General features: G+C 54.2%; 1 protein-coding gene across 3 annotated transcripts in view; it reads left to right on the top strand.

Moving 5' to 3' along the window:
• UBE3C (ubiquitin protein ligase E3C) overlaps window positions 1-14,187 on the top strand; it is a 99,827-nt gene extending 85,640 nt beyond the window's left edge. For all 3 annotated transcript variants that reach the window (XM_031455819.2, XM_031455816.2, XM_064487146.1), the window contains exons 20-23: window positions 3,201-3,389; window positions 3,466-3,532; window positions 7,459-7,589; window positions 12,688-14,187. In XM_031455819.2, coding sequence (XP_031311679.1) covers window positions 3,201-3,389; window positions 3,466-3,532; window positions 7,459-7,589; window positions 12,688-12,858 — 558 coding nt within the window. In that variant the 3' untranslated portion in view covers window positions 12,859-14,187. The remainder of the gene's footprint in view (window positions 1-3,200; window positions 3,390-3,465; window positions 3,533-7,458; window positions 7,590-12,687) is intronic.
• The last annotated feature ends 3,218 nt before the right edge of the window (window positions 14,188-17,405 follow it).

Here is a 17,405-nt window from a genome sequence, read left to right as displayed (position 1 = left end):
GGATGGACCACATTTGTGTATCCGCCTGCCTGTGGGCGTTACTGTTGTGGCAGCTGCCACGGATGAGGATGCCGTGGACATTGCGGTGTGAATCTCTTTGGGCCCAGTTTTCAGTTGCTATGTGTGTGACAGCGGAAGTGGGATCACTGGGTCACGTGGCTGTTGTGTGTTTACCTTCCTGAGGTGCCTCCGTGCAGGTTCCCACGGCAGTCATGCTGTTTACATTCCCACCAGAGCCCAGTGGTCCTTCTTTTTAAACAACAGCCGTCCTCCTGAGCGTGCAGTGCTGTCTCATCGTGCAGATAAAGCACAGCGCTGAGCTGTGGTCCTGAGCGCTCCTCGGGAAAACTCGGAGATGTGGTGTCTTCACTGGCTTCCTCTCCGGACTGCACAGCTGTCCTCCGGTTTGTACACCACTGTGATGTCTTCAGAACACAAAGATTTATACAGCCTAGGACCTAAACTCTCGGGATATGTTTTAAATGATCGTCTCTGTGGGCTTTGAATTTTCAGTCTGTTTCTTAGACTTTAAAGCTACCACCTATTTCAGAAATGGGTGCTGATTAAGTCCGAAATAGGAATAAAGGAAGCAGTACTTCCTGGGCCCCCTCAGCGGTGGCTGGGCGTCTCTGAGCGGGCACCAGCGCCATAGCGCAGCGTGAGGAGGGGCGCTCACGGCCATAGCTCTCCTGGTGGGTTTCGACTCGACCCCTTCTTCTGTCCTGTAGAGCTGAAGTATCAGCTCTGCAAAACTCAGGTTTTTTCAAGATTGTCGCTGTCGGAAGGGAATCTCCCCGGACGCGGCAGTGCTGCTGCTCATGGCGGCGCTCGGCAGCGACACACGTGCCTGAGGCCGCCGGCTTTCCAGTGACCTGCCCAGGCCTTCGCTGACGGGGAGTTTCCATGTGCCTTTTGAGGTAGATGGTAGCAGTGAAACGTCGCACATGTAAGAGGTCACGTTGGAGTAATCCGCTCAGAGCGAAACTGTGACGCTGAGATGTCCCAGTCAGTCGTGGGAGCTCCCCCTGAGCGGAGAGGTTATGGATGATGAGGCATGAGGATAATCGCACTGAAGAGTTCAACTGGAAAAATGAAAGCCACTTACCTCGTTCGGGGAGATCTCACGGGGTTTCTGTAGAAATTGATAAAAAAACCTAGTCCTCTGCAGGTTCAGGTTTACAGAGTACCACGATTTAAAGGTCTGTGGTGTGCAGATACTTCATGATGTCGGCATGCTGTGTTCGTGAATCTTCCCTTTTAAGTAGTGCTGTTGCTCTCAAATTTGTTTTCTTTCACGTAATCAATACAGCTGCTCTTTAGCGCGTGTGAAAACGAACGTGAAATTTTAGACGACTGATCTACACACACGTCTCCCCCGAGGAGATGCTCGGGTTTAAGATGGACCCATGAGTAATCAGCTGTCCTGTAGGAAAGCACTGAACTTGATCCCGAGACCCGGCTCAGGGCCTGGTGTGGCTGCCTTGCTCTGTGACCTTGGGCAAGTCACAGGAGCCCTTCCTCTTTGGGAGGATGTGAGCTGTCAGGAGAGCGCGATGAGCCCAGGCGAGCGGTCCCGGCCGGGCCTGTGGTTCCGAAGTGCCGTGAAGTGTCGGCAGAGGCTGGCAGAGAGGAGAGCTCGTGCTTTAAGAGCTGCTCCAGCTCCGGGTTTAAAGATTTAAATACACCCTCAGAACGGAACTGTTAGGACAGATTTGATACGATTTTAACATATGTAGCTTTTTAGGTGTAGCCCGAGACAGGACTTTAGATTGCCACAGTGCGGCCGGTTTCGGATCACTGGAGGTGTCAGGGCTATCTGACTAGGCAGGGGCCCCGGGGCTGCCTCCCGCAGGGGCCCTCTGTCTTCCTGGTCACTCAGCACATCCTTGTCTATTCCCTGCCTTGAATCCACTTACAGGAGCGCGGGTGATAGCTGAGGTACTGGCGCAGAGCAGCCGGCGCCATGGCTGGTGACGAGAGCCCTTCCTTACACCGGGCGGTTCTGACACTCAGGACAGGACAAGAAGTGGCGAGGAGTGACGCGTCGTCTGGCACACACTGCGGGTGGTCCCGAAACCATCAGGCTAGGATGATTTCAGTAGAGGCTCGAGCAGATTTTCAAATAGCCTTTGTGTGAAGTGATAAAACCTTGGGGGCATGCCGTCACCGGGAGTGGGGGGGTGTCACAGTTGCACTGGGAGTGCAGGGCTCCCGGGAGAGGTGCGAGGGCGGGCGCCTCGAGACGGCTTCGTCCGCTCCCTCCCTGCGCCGCGGTAGCCCCGTGCTGGCGCGCTCGGGAGCGCCTTTGTGCCCTTATTTGGGATGCGCTGTGTATTCCTTCTCTGTAGAGTGCCTCACCCAGTGTGGGTGCGCCCAGGAGAGAACACGTGTCCGCTGTTTAAGTGCCAGCGGGCTGGGGAGTTTCAGGCGCGCCCCCGTGAGTTAGGCTCGCACATCTGTGGCTGTGGGGTTTCTTCGGTCAGCTGTGTCCACGTGAGGTTCTGCCACCACAGTTCCAAGAGAGGCAAAGCAAGTACCACCATCTCAGCGATGACGTGCAGGGCCCAGGGAACGTCTCGAGGGTGGCCCTGGGGCTGGGCCCCTCGTCCGCCCCACAGGGCCTTCCCACCAGCACTCGGGGGCTTCCAGGGGCACTCCTGACCCGACGCTAGCCCACAGGTTGTGGGGGTCTTTAAATGTGATAAGAAAGTTCTTTCTCGTTCTTTTACACACATGAGACATGGGCTGAGGAATTACTTCTGATTTTCGCCACCACCCTTTAAATCACACCTACAGTGCTTTGCAGCGGTAGCACAGAAACGCAGGGAGGAGCGGGTGCCACTGATGCGGACAGACGCGAGCGATCATGTCACCACACCTCAGTGCCTCACACTTTGTCTTCTCCAAAATGAACCCTCCTGACTCGTGTTGAGCATTCGGTTCATAGCTTTGCCCTGTGTGGTTTCTAGTTTTTTGAATGGAATTGCCACGGATGCATTGCTGCGTGGTCCCTTGGCACTTGGGTGGGTGATGACCGCAGGGCAGGGTGAAGGGCCGGCCCCGAGCGTCGGGCAGGGGCGCGTCTGTGCGGCTGCTGCCCACCCAGGCGCTCATGTGCAGAGCAGCCCCACGGGGTTGCCGTGACGTCGTTGTTTCTCACTTTTGTTTTCCCGAACTTTGGCTCTGCTTTAATCTCCCAGGTGGTGGAGCTGAAGCTGGGCGGGAAGGACATCCCTGTGACCAGCGCCAACCGGATCGCGTACATCCATCTGGTGGCCGACTACAGGCTGAACCGGCAGATCCGCCAGCACTGCCTGGCCTTCCGGCAGGGCCTGGCCAACGTGGTCAGTCTGGAGTGGTTGCGCATGTTCGACCAGCAGGAGATTCAGGTGCGCTCCTCATGCTCGGGGACGGGGGCTGCGTAACACCTGCTTCGGAGTTTATGACCTGAAATCTTTTTTCCAGGTGTTGATTTCTGGTGCGCAAGTCCCCATAAGCCTGGAGGACCTGAAGTCCTTCACAAACTACTCAGGTATGCTGCCACTGCTGGCTGCTTCTGAAAATGCCACAGATGGTTGTGTTTCCAGGTGATTGATTCACTGACATGGTTTAAAACCCAGACTGTGCAGCGAGGTGAACAGTGAGCGTCCCCCTCCGTGTCCTGTTTCCTGCGGTTGCGTCCCTCCCCACCCGTGCCCACCATGTGCCACACACAGACACACGCTTGCCCCTTATCTTCCTGCTGTGTGCGCACTGTTCTGCATTTTGCTTTTTTCTCTTCACAGCTTGTCCTCTTAAGTCTCTACTTTGGGGCATTGGGTTGCTTCAGGTCTTTGCTTTTTAAAAAAAGTGATAGCAAGAAACCCCCACTGACAATAAAAGAGAAAACTGCAGACTGAACCGCATAGAAATACTTGCATTTGATTAAATTAAACTTGGCTGCTTCTGCTCTTTAAGAAGATGAAAGACTAAGAGGAAGACATTTAAGTGTCCAGTAAGTGAACAGACAGGTGCTCACAGTGTGAGTGGTTAGAACATTGCCGAGAGAAGTTAAAGAAGCTGTAAGTAAATGGAGAGACAGTCCGTCCCATGGGTTGGAAGACTCGTCAAAATGTAATTCGCCCCAGTTAATCTACAAATTAAATGCAGTCCTTCTCAAAATCTCAGCAGGCTTTTTGAAATGTGAAAATCAACAGGCTGATTTTAAAATTTAAATAGGGGGGTGGGGTTATAGCTCAGTGTGGAGCGTGTGCTTAGCATGTCCGAGGTCCTGGGTTCAACCCCCAGTGCCTCTATGAAAATAAATAAGTAAACATATTTATATGGAGATGTAAACGATCTAAGATAGCCAGAACAATTCTGTAGAAACAAAGTGGAAGGACTGTTGCTCTGTTTTAAGACTTGCTATAAAGCCTCAATGATCCAGACACTGAAAGCGGTACAAACAGCGAGCGGCACGTTGACGGATGGACACAGTGGGGCTCAGAGACACACCCTCAGGGCCACAGTTAATTGACGCGCGCGTCACAGTGTGCACACGGAGGAGAGTGAGCTTAGACATGCAGAAATGCATTCAACGGGATCAGAGACTTGGAGGCAAAGCCGAAACTGCAAAACTTCAAAAGAGCTTCCTGGAGGAAATCTTCATGACTTTTGGATCAGGCAGAGTTTTTAGTTGTACTCCAAAAGCATGATCCAGAAAAAAAATCGATAGAAAATGGGACTTCCTCAAAATTAAAGCTTCTGTGCTTCAAAAGATACCATTAAGAGCAAGAAAAAACAAGGCATGGATTCAGAGAAAACATTTTCAAGTAATACGTCTCATAATGGCCTGGGTCCAGGGTATATAAAGAACTTTTGCAGCTCAGTAATAAGACAACCAAAATTTAAAAACATATGCAAAAAAAAAAAGTTTCACTTCAGAAGATATACAAGAATGTCTGGTAAGCAAACAAGAGGAAGCACATGAACAGATGTTTGACACCAATAATCGTTAAGGAAATGCACATTAAATCCCAGTGAGATACCACTACTTACCCACTAGAATGTTACAGAAAGACAGACAATACCCAGTGTTACTCTGTGAAAAAATGTGAACCCTCTTGACTGGTGGCAGTGGGAAATGGTGGAACCTCTTCAGGAAAGTTTACAGTTACTTACAAAGTTAATTGTGGAACAACGGGGTTTTTGCAAAAGAATGAAGCTCCACCCTCACCTCACACCACACACAAAAATTAACTCGAAATGGATCAAGAACTCTCATCCCTGAAGCTCCTGGGAGAACGCAGGGACATGTCCTCGTGGCCTTGGGCTTGGCAGTGGATTCTCAGACATGACACCGAAAGCAGGAGCAGCAAGAGAAGAAGAACATCAGTTGGACGTCATCAGAATTACAGGCTTTGCATTAAAGTACAGAATCAAGCAAGTGGAAAGGTCCCCTGCAGAAGGGGAGGAGATGCTTGGAGGTCACGCGTCTGGTAAGGGCCTGGCATCCAGAGCACATGAAGACCCGTGGGTCAGCAGGAAAGCAGCGAGCCGGTTCCCGGGGGGCAGAGGACGGGCATAGGCCTTTCTCCCGGGAAGGTGACGTGGCCAGCGCGCCCAGACGCACGCTCGGCACCGCTGACCACGGAGCAGGTCACGTGTGGTAGGGCAGCTGTTACTACACACACGGACACACACACAGACGGTGACAGGTGCTGGCAAGGATGCAGGGGGATTGGAGCCCTCCTTCGTTGCTGCTGGGGTTGTCAGACAGCCCCTGTGGAAGGTGGTTTGGCAGTTCCCCAAAAAGCTGGACGTGGAATTGCTGTATAGCCCAGCAGCCCTGCTCCTGAGTCTGTGCCCAGAGGAACTGGAGCCGGAGACCAAGACCGTGTTCCCAGTAGCCAGGAGGTGGGACACCCGCGTGTCCACCTGCAGGTGAATGGCTGGACAAGTGTGTCGTGAACGTGCGGCGGAATGTTACTGAGTCTTAAAAAGGAGTGACGTTCAGATACAGGCTACAGCACAGGTGGCTCTTGAAAACATGATGCTGAGTGCAGTGAGCCAGACACAAAGGGACATAGATTGTGTGAGTCACCTCATGTGAAATGCCTAGAACAGGCAGATTCCTAGCCACTGAGTCACCAGGGCCTGGGGAGAGGGAGGGGACCTACTGCTTAGTGGTCACAGGGGGTTCTGTTGGGGTGAAGAAAATGTTTGGGCTGAAAACAGCAGAAATGGTTGCCCAACAGTGTGAATGTAGCTAATGCTCTGGATTATGCACCTGAAAATGGCTTCCGTGCAAAATTCTGTGTTACATGTTTTACCCCAATTTAAAAGGGAAACCTCTCCAGACCCCCTGTTGTGTTGAGTCTCCTCCCAGCCTTCCCTCCAGGGCCATTCTGCTCAGATGCTGGACGTGGCCCCAGTGGGCGCTGCCCACACAGCGTGTGGGCCTAGTTTCCTTCAGTCGAAACCTCTTTGAGGGCACACTTAGGCACAGAGAGCAGCCGTGGTTGTCGGTGGGGTGGACGTGGGGTTTTTTTGAGGAAATGGAAATGTTCTATAAGTGGGTTGAGGTGTTGGTTACTTACGTGTGTGTACGTGTGTGCGTGCGTCTCCACTTCTGCAGTTAGTTTGTGTTGCTGCCAGTCTGAGCTCTGATGCGCCTGTAAAGGCAAGTAACACCTCAGGTCACGTCGAGTCTTATGTTTAAGACATGAAATCAGTCCAGCCTTCCCTTCGCCAAGAAGCTGTCTTGGGCAGTTTGCATTGTCCTGTCTGCACTGGGAACGCGTACCTTTAGTGACCTTAGCTATTCCAGTAAATAGGTTTAAAATATTACCATATTCATTTTGGTGCCAATTAATGCACTTAAGATATTTTATTGATGTTATTTCTGGAGTCTATTATCAACGAGGGAACAATATATGGCAATTATTTCAGTTTTAGGAAGCACTTAACTAGATTAAAAGCTGTAAGTAGCAGACATTACACTTCAGGACAGTGGTCTAATTGTGGGCTGGGCTGCCGGGTAGACGTGGTCTGTGCCTTACTGTCAGAAGGCCGGCTGATAAAAGGAATTTAGATACTGAGATTTGTTGGCAAAGCAGCGAGCCCTATTAAAAACAAGGTTCCCAGTGCGCCTGCGTCGTCAGGCGCGTGACCAGCCCGTGAACCCTCCGCTGCTGGGCCTGGGCATGTGCTGCCCAGCAGAGGCCGGGGCGCGCCCCGCGGGCTCCCAGCTCTCGGGCCCCAGGCGCCGGCAGCGGGAGCCGCAGGCCTGGTTCCTCGCTCTGGCCTCTGGTGCCTGTCCTTCTGAGGCTCCCGTCCCCTCCCAGGACGGAATGGTGGCTGTGGTCCCCGCGGCCAGCACGGCCCGCGGCCGCTCCTGTGGCTCGTGCCTGGGCGCCCTCAGGAGAGCCGGGCTTTGGGCCCCTGCTTGTCCTCGGACATCTCTTCCCTTTGTCACAGGAGGCTACTCCGCCGACCACCCCGTGATCAGAGTCTTCTGGAGAGTTGTGGAGGGGTTCACAGACGCCGAGAAACGCAAGCTGCTCAAGTTCGTGACGAGCTGCTCCCGGCCCCCCCTGCTGGGCTTCAAGGTAGGGGGGCTGGGGGGTCGAAGGAAGCTGCACACACGCTCCCAGCGTGTCGCGCCTGTGCACCCTGTCGTTGTGCGTGACTGCATCTTACCACACTGACCACTTCAGCTTGGTCAGTGAAGTGTTGGCTGTTGTCTGTGTACCCGGTGCCAGTTTAGTGGTGGGTGTTCTGACCACGTCCACCGTGTTCTCCTGTGGCTGTGGGGGTGGCCTGTGAACGGACGGGGGTTGCAGCCGGGTGGGCTGTCTGAAGTGGACTTTGTCAGCCTCAGAAGTCTGTCTGCATCTTAGGCCATTTTCACTTCAGAACTGAAGAAAACACAGGCTACAAATGATGACGTGTGTTTGGTAAGAGTGATGCGTGAACACAAGTATGTTTTTCCCTAGTTGTTCACTGTTACTTATTTTGTGTTACCTAGCCTTAGCGAACCATTTCTGACAGCTTAGTCTTGACCTCATGATGTGGCTTAATATTTTTAGCAGTTAAAATTGGTCAAGGGACAGTTAATGTTTTCTTTATTCTGGTAATTTAAATAGAGCTTTATTAATAGTTCAGAGATACACACAGTGCCGTGTAGGACAGTAGTGTCGACTCAGATAAGCATCGTCTGTTCTTGTGCTTGTGAAGCTTGCAGAGAGGCATTCACCTTCCAGTAACCTTGGATTGACGAGGCGTATGTCAGTTCTTTAACTTTTTACTTTGAAATTATTTTAAATGTATAGAGAGGTTGCAAGAATTGGACAGTGACCTGCTTCACCCATGTTGACCAGTTGTTAGCGTTTTGCTACATTTGCTTTATCGCTCTCTTCTGCACGTTTGTTTTCTGAATCATTTGGGAGTAAGTTGAAGACCTGGTGTTCTGCACGCTTCTCACATAACCACACACATAACCACAGCTTGGGCTGGAAATAAGGCCTGTGCAGTGTGTCTCATCCTGCGGTTTCCAGAGTGTGGTCCCGAGACTGGCAGCTGCAGCTTCACCTGAGGACACGTTAGAAGTGGACGTTCTCAGGCCTCCCCCCGTCAGTCCTACAGAACCAACTCGGGGAGCAGGCCCAACCCTCCCGTCTGAACCTGCCCTTCGGGTGTGTGAGGCCCACTGCAGTGACCCCAGCTGTCCCACAGTGTCCTTCGTAGAACCCCATCCCCCGATCGGAGTCCAGCCCGAGACCACCCGCTGGTTCCTCCAGTCTGTCTGTGACGCTTTCAGCAGGTGCAGGCCCGTCATCCTGAGAATGAATGTCCTCAGCACAGTGGGGCCCCCGCTCCGAGGAGTGAAGTCCTCAGACAGATGACAAGCAGCACACGTGCACACCACGCTCACGCGAGTGTTCAGACCAGTGTTGCCGGTGACGGCCAGAGACAGTCAGCCAGCTGTCCCCCGCTGGAAGTGGGTCCCCACAGTGGGGTACATTCAGAAATGAAAGGAACGCGTTACTGTCACGCACTCCGCCCGTGTGGAGGTTGGAGACCTTACGCCGAGTGAAGACGTGCACAGCGCACAGCCTGCCGATTATGTGGCTCCCCGCACATGAAATGTCTTTAAAATGCAGGTGCCCAGAGACATGAGGCCAGTGGTCGCCCAGGGCTGGGGCAGAAACAGGGCGCTTTAGGGGAAATGGCAACATTCTGAAACTGAATTTATTAAATTCCTTGAATTGCACATTTACATGGGCAATTCTTACAGTGTGTAAATTACACCTCAATTATGTTCTTAGAAATTGACATCAGTAGCTTAATACAGCTATCAAAAGTGCTGTCGTAAAGTAGAAAACACAGAACCAGGGGCAGGCAGAACTGTGGCAGCAGTGACCACGCCCAGAATCAGCTCGTCTGTTAGAAGGAGGGGTCAGACTGGGCCAGAAAAAACTGCTGTGTACAGAGTACCACACCTGAGCACGGTGACTCAGGACGGGTTGGTGGTGCCCTGGCTTGCTGGGTAATCCCCCTCTTCCCAAAGAAATAGGCGGGTCTACTTCATAGTTCTGAGCGCTGGCCCATGAAACCGAACATGAACATTGGCCTCTGAGTCTAGTGAAAAGTGGGCAGCCATCAACCTGCGAGAAACACGTCTGCTTTCTGGCTGCTCTTGGGCGTGTAGTGAGGTCAGGCAGCCTCGCCAAGTCGGATCTGAGGAGCAGGAGGACGCAGGTGAGCTGGGCCGGCGCCGGCAGTAAGGGGGGCTGGTGAAAGGCGCCGTCGGCCAGTGACGGAAGCAGTCCTGTGACCTGAGCTCTTACATGCTAAGCCTTTGATATGATTGGGCAATTTTATCAGTAACATGTATTATAAGAGATGAAGCTTCTAGTATCTTACAGTTTCAAAACCACACCAAAGCTAGAAGTAATAAAATTAAGCGCCTAGTTTCAAAAAGGGAAGTTTGGAACACCTTGTCCGTTGAAACCGAGTGGGGAACGCAGAGACTTCTGCTGGCTCCTCGCTCGTTAGTGGTGCGGGGTGTTTGCTGAGGTGGGAGCCAGGAGCCTTGCCGGAAGGGGTGGGCTCTAGACTCTGGCAGCGAGTGGGAAAAGTGGAGGGACTTCCAGTAGCTCTGAGACCCCAAACCGAGTTGCAGTGACAGTCCTCTGGTCCCCTGGTGACGATCCCCATGTAATCAGAATCGAGTTACCGCCACACAGTGAAAAGTATGTTTTGGGGACCATGAGACAGTCTTCCTATTTTAGATTTTTTTCAATGACCTAAAGCATGTTAAATGTGAAATGTAATTAGGAGTTTGCAGATGCTTTTGCAGGTGTCATTAGGCTCCGGATTTGGGGAAATCACCGTAACACACATGCTTTCCAGTTAGCTCCGCGTGCCTGGGGGAGGGCCGACGGGATTCCGGCTTGAGAGGGCAGGGCGGCTTTTCGCTGGAGTCCTGTGAGTAGCAGTGGCAGGAGCGCAGCTCGTACAAGTTGTGAAACTCCTTCCTGCCAGGCGACTGGAGCAGAGGCTCATCTCTAAAGCCGATTAAAGTTTAACGAGTGTGGTTGTTACAGACAGCAAGATCATTAAAGTGCTGTAGGAAATGGTGAAGTCGCCGTCAGGCACATAATGAATCCCTGAGTTCCTCACTGAATGAATGCAAATCCCCGTTGCTCTCTGTTTAATGGTGCACAGACAGTGCTCTTGATTCGGATTTCAATGCAGAACTTCCTTTTTTTTTTTAACTTTTAAGACTCCAAGTAGGAAATTCAGTTAACATGAAAGAAACAGTAAAATGTGGTGTTTGACTGCAAAGTGTATTTCAGACTTTCCATTTACCGGTCACGTATCCAGCACTCACTGACCTGCCTTCAGAAGTCCTTTTCTGGTTCAAAAATGTGATGTTTTTATTTTAGCACATTCAAACGTGTGAGAAATTCTTGCCGCCAGAGTACCTAGAATGCTAAATAATAAGTAATACATGTTCTTTCTGTTTCTTTTGGTTCCTGCTCTGACATTTTAATGAGAGATTTAAAGTAGCATATAAACTACATTAGGGAGGAAAGGCAGTGGCTTTTGAGCACGTGTTGCATGCACGTAGATCGCGTAGACTTTGACAGGAAGCACCGTTAAGTGTCTTTATTCAGCATTTCGCAGTCTGTGCTCGTGCCCAGTCTTGCCACGTCACACGTCACATGCCGAGTTCAGCAGGCAGAAGGAGCCAGATCCAGCCCAGGGAGCTCGGCCAGCTGGGGGCCCCGTCGGGCCCCTGCTCGGTCCTGTCCTCTGCCCTCCTCCGTGGTGCTTAGCAGGGGGTTTCTTTGTGTGCTCCTGGCTTTCTCCTTGCAGCGAGAGGAGCATTCTCATTATAGGAAGTTGGGAGTTGTGGTTACGTATAAGGAAGGAAAAATACCCATCACTCCCCCATTCTGCCCACCTCATGCTTTCACACGAATGGGCGTCGGCGCAGGCTTGGACAGATAGGCGTCATTTTAAAACGTAGCTTCAGCTGTGTCGTGTTGCTTTACAGGCGGCGGTTTTCACTCCACATCACACCAACATCACTTTTCTGAAAGTTAAATCGCCTTTGAAGTATCTTTGGTCAACTCCATAATGTCCCATTATGTGAGTTTACCTCCTTTGCTTACTACTTTTTTGTTAGTTGTTTACAGCTGTTCCCTCCTAACAATGCAGCGAGCATCCTGGTACCTAAACCATCAGCCGCGGCCCCGAGTGTTGTCTCGGGATGCGGTCCTAGAAGTTGAGGCCGTGCTCAGGGTCTCGTGTGCGTGGGCCCCTCACCTTCCTGCCAGGCTGCCCCCCAGAGTCAGCCGGCCCCCCGGGGCAGGCGGAGCTTGGAGAAGTGTTGGCAGTCCCCACTGTCAGCAGGGAGCGCTGCTGAGACCGGCCTTCATGTTGGTATTTGAAGCCTCTGTCCTGCCATCACGGCCCTCAGCAGCAGGAAGCGCGCCCCGCCGGTGGCTCCTGGTTCCCGCCTGTCGCCAGGCGCCAGCGCTGGGCCCATTCTCTGTGAGGATGTTTAAGCAGCCCGGCCTCCGCCGTGAGCTCGCCAGGCCCCAGAGTTGGCAGGCCGAGGCCCTGGTGGGGCTCCTCTGGGAGGGAGGCGTGTGAGTCACACCCTGTGTCTGCTGAGGTTCGTGTCTGAGAGCCTGTCTGGTCGTCTGTGGCCTCAGAGGACCGGCGTCTCTGGAGGTGTCGCGTGTTTGGTCTGCGTGTGACGCCTGCAGACGCGCTCGCGGTGCCACACGCCATAACATGTGCTTATTTGTTGCGTAGTCGTTCTTAGGAGATGGAAACTACCGAAGTGTCTGTTTACAAGTTGTGCTGCACGTCCGGGGAGCCCCACGCAGTCTCCCAGGGCGGTGGGCGTTAGCGGGTGACGAGCAGTCGCAGCACAGAGGCGTGTGTGTAACGTCTGCTGTTTTTTAAGTGAAGGGAGGAGAAAATACCTTCTCATCTCTGCATTCAGTCTGCGGTCAGGTGCTCAGGACGCCCAGAGCAGCCTTGAGTGTGACAAAAAAGCGAGTGTCCTCTTGGGAAAGTGTGACAGCAGCCGTCACTTTTCACCATTTACAGCCAGTTTTGTGTGATTCTTAAAAACTCCTCTGGGGCCACGCCTACTGACCGTGCCCCTGCCCTGCTGTCTTTCAGGAGCTGTACCCCGCCTTCTGCATCCACAACGGGGGCTCCGACCTGGAGCGGCTCCCCACGGCCAGCACCTGCATGAACCTGCTGAAGCTGCCCGAGTTCCACGACGAGGCGCTGCTGCGGAGCAAGCTGCTCTACGCCATCGAGTGCGCCGCTGGCTTCGAGCTGAGCTGAGCCGCCCGCACCCCCCCCCGGTGAGCAGCACCCAGGCCGAGGGGCGCTCGGGCTGGACTCTGAAGCTCTCCCGGCCCCACCCCCCAGCCCCCTTCATCTTTCAGTGGTTGATTAAGTTGTGCGCACTTACTTAGATGGACGTTGCTTTTCAGATCCTTGAAATAACACGTGTTATGTGCCATGTGGCCCACTTAGTAATTTTGCCGAGAAGAGCACAGTTTGCAGACTAGTGGCAACTCAGTGAAATTAACCAAAGATGAAGCTTTGGCTTTGCGGACGGAGCCGGGCCCTCCCTGGGCCGCGCGGCCGGGGGGGCTCCTGAGAGACGGACGGCGCCGCTTGGGGGCCCAGACTGGCCCTGCCCGCGGAGACCCTGGGGCCGACGGGAGGCGCTTGCTCTCAGGGCCGCTGCTCCTCGCGTGGGTGAATTGTTTACAAGCCTGATTGTTAAAACTATAAAGGCGTTTTTTTTTTCCTGCTGCCTTTTCCCAAAGTGGTTAGGTTTGGAAAATAGATAAAGTGATGCTATTTTACTTGTGTTTCCTAAGCCGTCTGCCCCAGACGGGGCGAGCTTGCTTGCTCCCCGTGTGCCACTGACCTGCGTCGGGATGGTTGGACGCTCCTGTGTGTGGTGTGTGCGAGGTGGGTGCTTCATTCTCTCCATTTCTGTCTCCACTTTGTGCCTGGAGAGCTTTCAGGGGAGGGGTCTCCGTCCAGTTCCTGCGGCGTGTGTGACCCACGTGAGTGATGGCTCGGGGGGAGGAGACCCCACGGCACGGTCTCAAGTCACTTGAACCAAAGTGCGGCTCGCACACCCTCGCCTGGGCTGCAGCGGCCGTCTTCCCGGGTGTGGGGGTGACTTGTGCTCCTGCCTCCTCCGCTCCCCTCCAGCCCCGGTGCTGCTGTGCAGGACGAGCGGGCCGGCCCCAGACCAGTGGGGGGCGCGCTGGTGCCCCCCCCCCCCCCGAGATACGGCACTTTATCAGGACCTGACTTGTTGCTGGGTGGTTTTGGCCTCTGAAAGCGGAGAGCGTTGCAGACGTCACCTGTGAGAGCAGAGTGGCCCTTTGCTGCTGCCGGGGGGCCGGAGGTGTCTCGCCCGCCGCCTCTCCTCCACGGCTGGTGTTCGCTGTCACGGGGGCTCTGGGGCTGGCCGTTGCGTTGACAGAATTAGCAATATACTTTTAAATGGGGGGAGCCAAATGACACTTTGAAGACAATGACCATTATCAAAACAAAATGTATAATTTCTTAATTTGAATAATAAATTAAGTGTCTAAATGCTGTTTGTGGTCTTGATACACAGAAATAAAACGGTTAGGGCTTGTCCTTGGTTTTGTTTTTATTTGGGGCTGTTTCATGTTGGATGTTTTGTATCTTTCTTACTCATTAGGTGATTTATGTGTTTTAGTTACGGTATTTTGAAGATGGAGTATCTGGGACTGAAGAGAAATGGGCGGTTACGCGTCTCTGGGGGTTTTCCCTCAGCTGTTCTGAGCTTGCTTACTTATTTATTTGTATGTTCCAGTGGCTGCGTATTTGCATTAAATTTTTTCCCCCAAGTTTGTGTGGAGTCCCACCCCAGATCATTGCGGTTCGCTCCGTTCTGCCCTAGCAAAAGCGCCACGTCCAAGTACCATCACAGGTGTCCGGCGGTCATCGGTTAGTACAGGGCGACGACAGCCCGTTGTTCAAGGTCACGTGCTCGACCGCGGTGCCTGTCGTCCGAAAGGCACCGGGAGAGGCGGCCCCAGGACGGTGGGGCTGTGGCAGCACGTGCTCTGCTGGGAGCCTGGGCTCCCCGGAGCGACTGTCACCCTGCCGGGCGACCTGGCCAGCTCTCGTTGGGCTTAGCATTACATTACTGAGAAAAATTGCACCTGAAGGAAGATTCCCGTCTCCATTGTCTTGTTTGCCTTTGTCCTACCCCACTTTCTGCTTGTTGCTGCTAAGTTTGTGCTCAAGCCAGGGGAGGTGGTTCCAGATACTTCACAGGACCTGCTGTCTGCAAATAGACTTGCCTGGTGTCCCGGGAGAGCTCACTGGGGCGGTGTCGTCACACCTGGTGCTCAGGCCGTGGTGGCGCTGCTGCAGTGCTGGCCGCTCCCTGGCTGGGGGGTGCGGGGGGTGCGGGGTGTGTGGCCCGGCTCTGGGCACCGGGGAGCCTGCGGGAGCCAGAGAGGCGCCCCGGACAGACGCGCGCACGGAGCTGTGAGGCTCCTGGGCTTGGCGCTCGGGCAGGGCTCGCTGGGACTAGCTGCCCGGGGACACTTCCCACAGGGCGGACTGCTGAGCTGGGCATAATCTGAGGTCCAAGATGCTTTATACTTTATAGGAAGATAAAAGCTAAACACATATAATAATGCGAACAGAGTAAAAAAATCCACAGGAGCCTGAGGTAAGCTAGCCACGCTGGATTTAGCTGGTCTCTTACAGTCACCTCTTTGAGATTCATCTCCTCCAGGTCGTGTGACAGCAGCATGGTGGTCTGTCCCACACCAGGCAGCAGAGTCCCTGGGATTTGATGTGGGGGAGTTATCTGCATTCCCCAAACGAACAGCAGTGAGTCTCTGGGCTTGTTCTTGGCTTCTGGAGGATTCTTCCTGGCCCTGCCGTGGTGGCCAGAGCTGGTGCCCTCAAGAGGCCAAGTGACCGGCAGGTCCAGGTGGGCAGGTTGGGTGAGAGCTGGGAGGCCCGAGGCAGCCCAGACCGGAGGCTCCTCTAGGCCTCGGCGCGTCACAGGCCACCGGGGGCTCTGTCTGCAGAAAATCCTGCGAGTTCTTGACTCTGAATACTTTGTGCCTCAACTTGTGTATCTGTGAAATGGAGATGATCCAGATACAGGTCTCCCCCACGAGTAAAGGCCACGTTAGAACAACCTGTGTTCACTCACCGAAAGAAATCCGAAGAGGACTTTCAAGTTTACAGAAAAAAAGCAAAAATCTCATTCAGCCCAGTGCGTTTTCCGAGCGTTGCAGGGCAGCGCCCGCCTGGGACCGCGCGTTCCCCAGGACCACACCAAGCCCCCAGCTGCGACCGTGTCCCTGCGCACCTGTGCTTCACCTCCGTTTATTCTGTGCCCTGTGAGCGAGACAGGTCCCCAGGTAACTGCTTCTTCCCTTTATGCCTTTTCAGCTTAGGAAAGCTGTGCTGGGAACACCCTGCCCTCGGAGAGTGGGGAGCTGTTCTGGGGCCTCACAGGCGTGTTGTGAAGGTGTGCTCAGAGCCGTAAACATGCCTTTTCCCTCGTCTTAAGCGGCTTGATTTCACGGGTTGCAGCCGTCACATTTTGACCAGGGCCTTAGTGATAACAGCGCTGCCCTCAGACAGCGTCATTCCTCTTCCGCTGCGAACGCAGGAAACAGTCACCCTGAAGCCTCCCCACCCCCCCGCCCCGCACTCCTGCTCCGAACGCACAGCTGGCGCAGCTGCAGCGGGCTGTGAGGGCCGGGTCCTCGCTGCCTGCCTCCCCTCGGGTCCCCGGTCTCCGTGTTTGCAGCGACTGACGGCTCACTGTGACCTCACCAGGCGCCTTCTTTACACGTGAAACTCGGAGCTGAAGGTCTGCGCACCTGACCCAGTTCTGCAGAGGCTCGTGGCCTTTTTTCTTTCTCCATTCAGAATAAAAACAAAAGGCATGTCCAGTGTCACTGGCTCAGGACAGGGATTCTGTTTCCTGGGAGATAGCTTTTTTGTAATCTTGAATTTGATGTGGAGATTTTCCAGATTTTCCTGGGAGAGTTTCTGAGGTTTGTTGGTGAGTCGGGTCCAAGTCGGTCCTTGAACTAGGTGGGGCCGGGCAGGGGTGCAGCCCCGCGTGGCAGCGTCGCCCCTCCAGGTGGAGGACCAGCGCGTGAGTCGCTGAGCGTGCCAGCAGCGGCTTCTGCCTGGACCCGGGAGTCGGAGGCAGGGAGGTAAGATGCCACTGCTGCCCGGAGAGGGTTCCACCCAGATGTCCCGCGGCCGCTGCGACAGGGTCACACAGGTGGGGCGAGTGGAGCATGTTTACTGTCAGTCCTGGGGCCGGGGGCCTGACCCCGGGGTCAGGGGCCACAGTCCTGCCCCCCCCCCCCCAGTGACTGCACCTCAAGGGCCTCAGGGTGTTGACACCCGCAGAGACCCTCTCTCCGAGTCAGGTCACACTCACAGCTCTGGGACTCGGGGCGTGGGCCTCACTTCCAACCCACTGCATCTGGTCTGAAGATGTGTCCATTAATTGGAAGCTGGAAACGCCGCCGCCTCGCTCAGCCATTGCCATGTGGCCTGGAGCTTCCCAAGCCTGCCTGGAGGTGGCCCCTTCTCTGGGGGAGGGGTTCGTGAGTCCGTGTTTTAAAAGCATCCCAGGCCATCAGATAACCGCGAGAACTTCTCAGAGGCTCAGAATTTCCCGAGTGGTCGGCACAGTGTTCCAACCCTTGTGGGCTTCTTGGAGGAGGGGCAAGGCCAGGCACCGCCTGCACCCCCTGCACCCGCTGCGGGCACACAGGCAGCATCCACCCTGGGGACTGCAGTGCAGACGTGGGGCCTGTGTCTCCAGCAGGAATTGC

The sequence above is a fragment of the Camelus dromedarius genome, chromosome 7, assembly GCF_036321535.1.
Source record: "Camelus dromedarius isolate mCamDro1 chromosome 7, mCamDro1.pat, whole genome shotgun sequence".
Taxonomy (NCBI): Eukaryota; Metazoa; Chordata; class Mammalia; order Artiodactyla; family Camelidae; genus Camelus; species Camelus dromedarius.
Note: the sequence above shows the minus strand (reverse complement) of the source record. Positions and strands in the feature narration are given on the sequence as shown.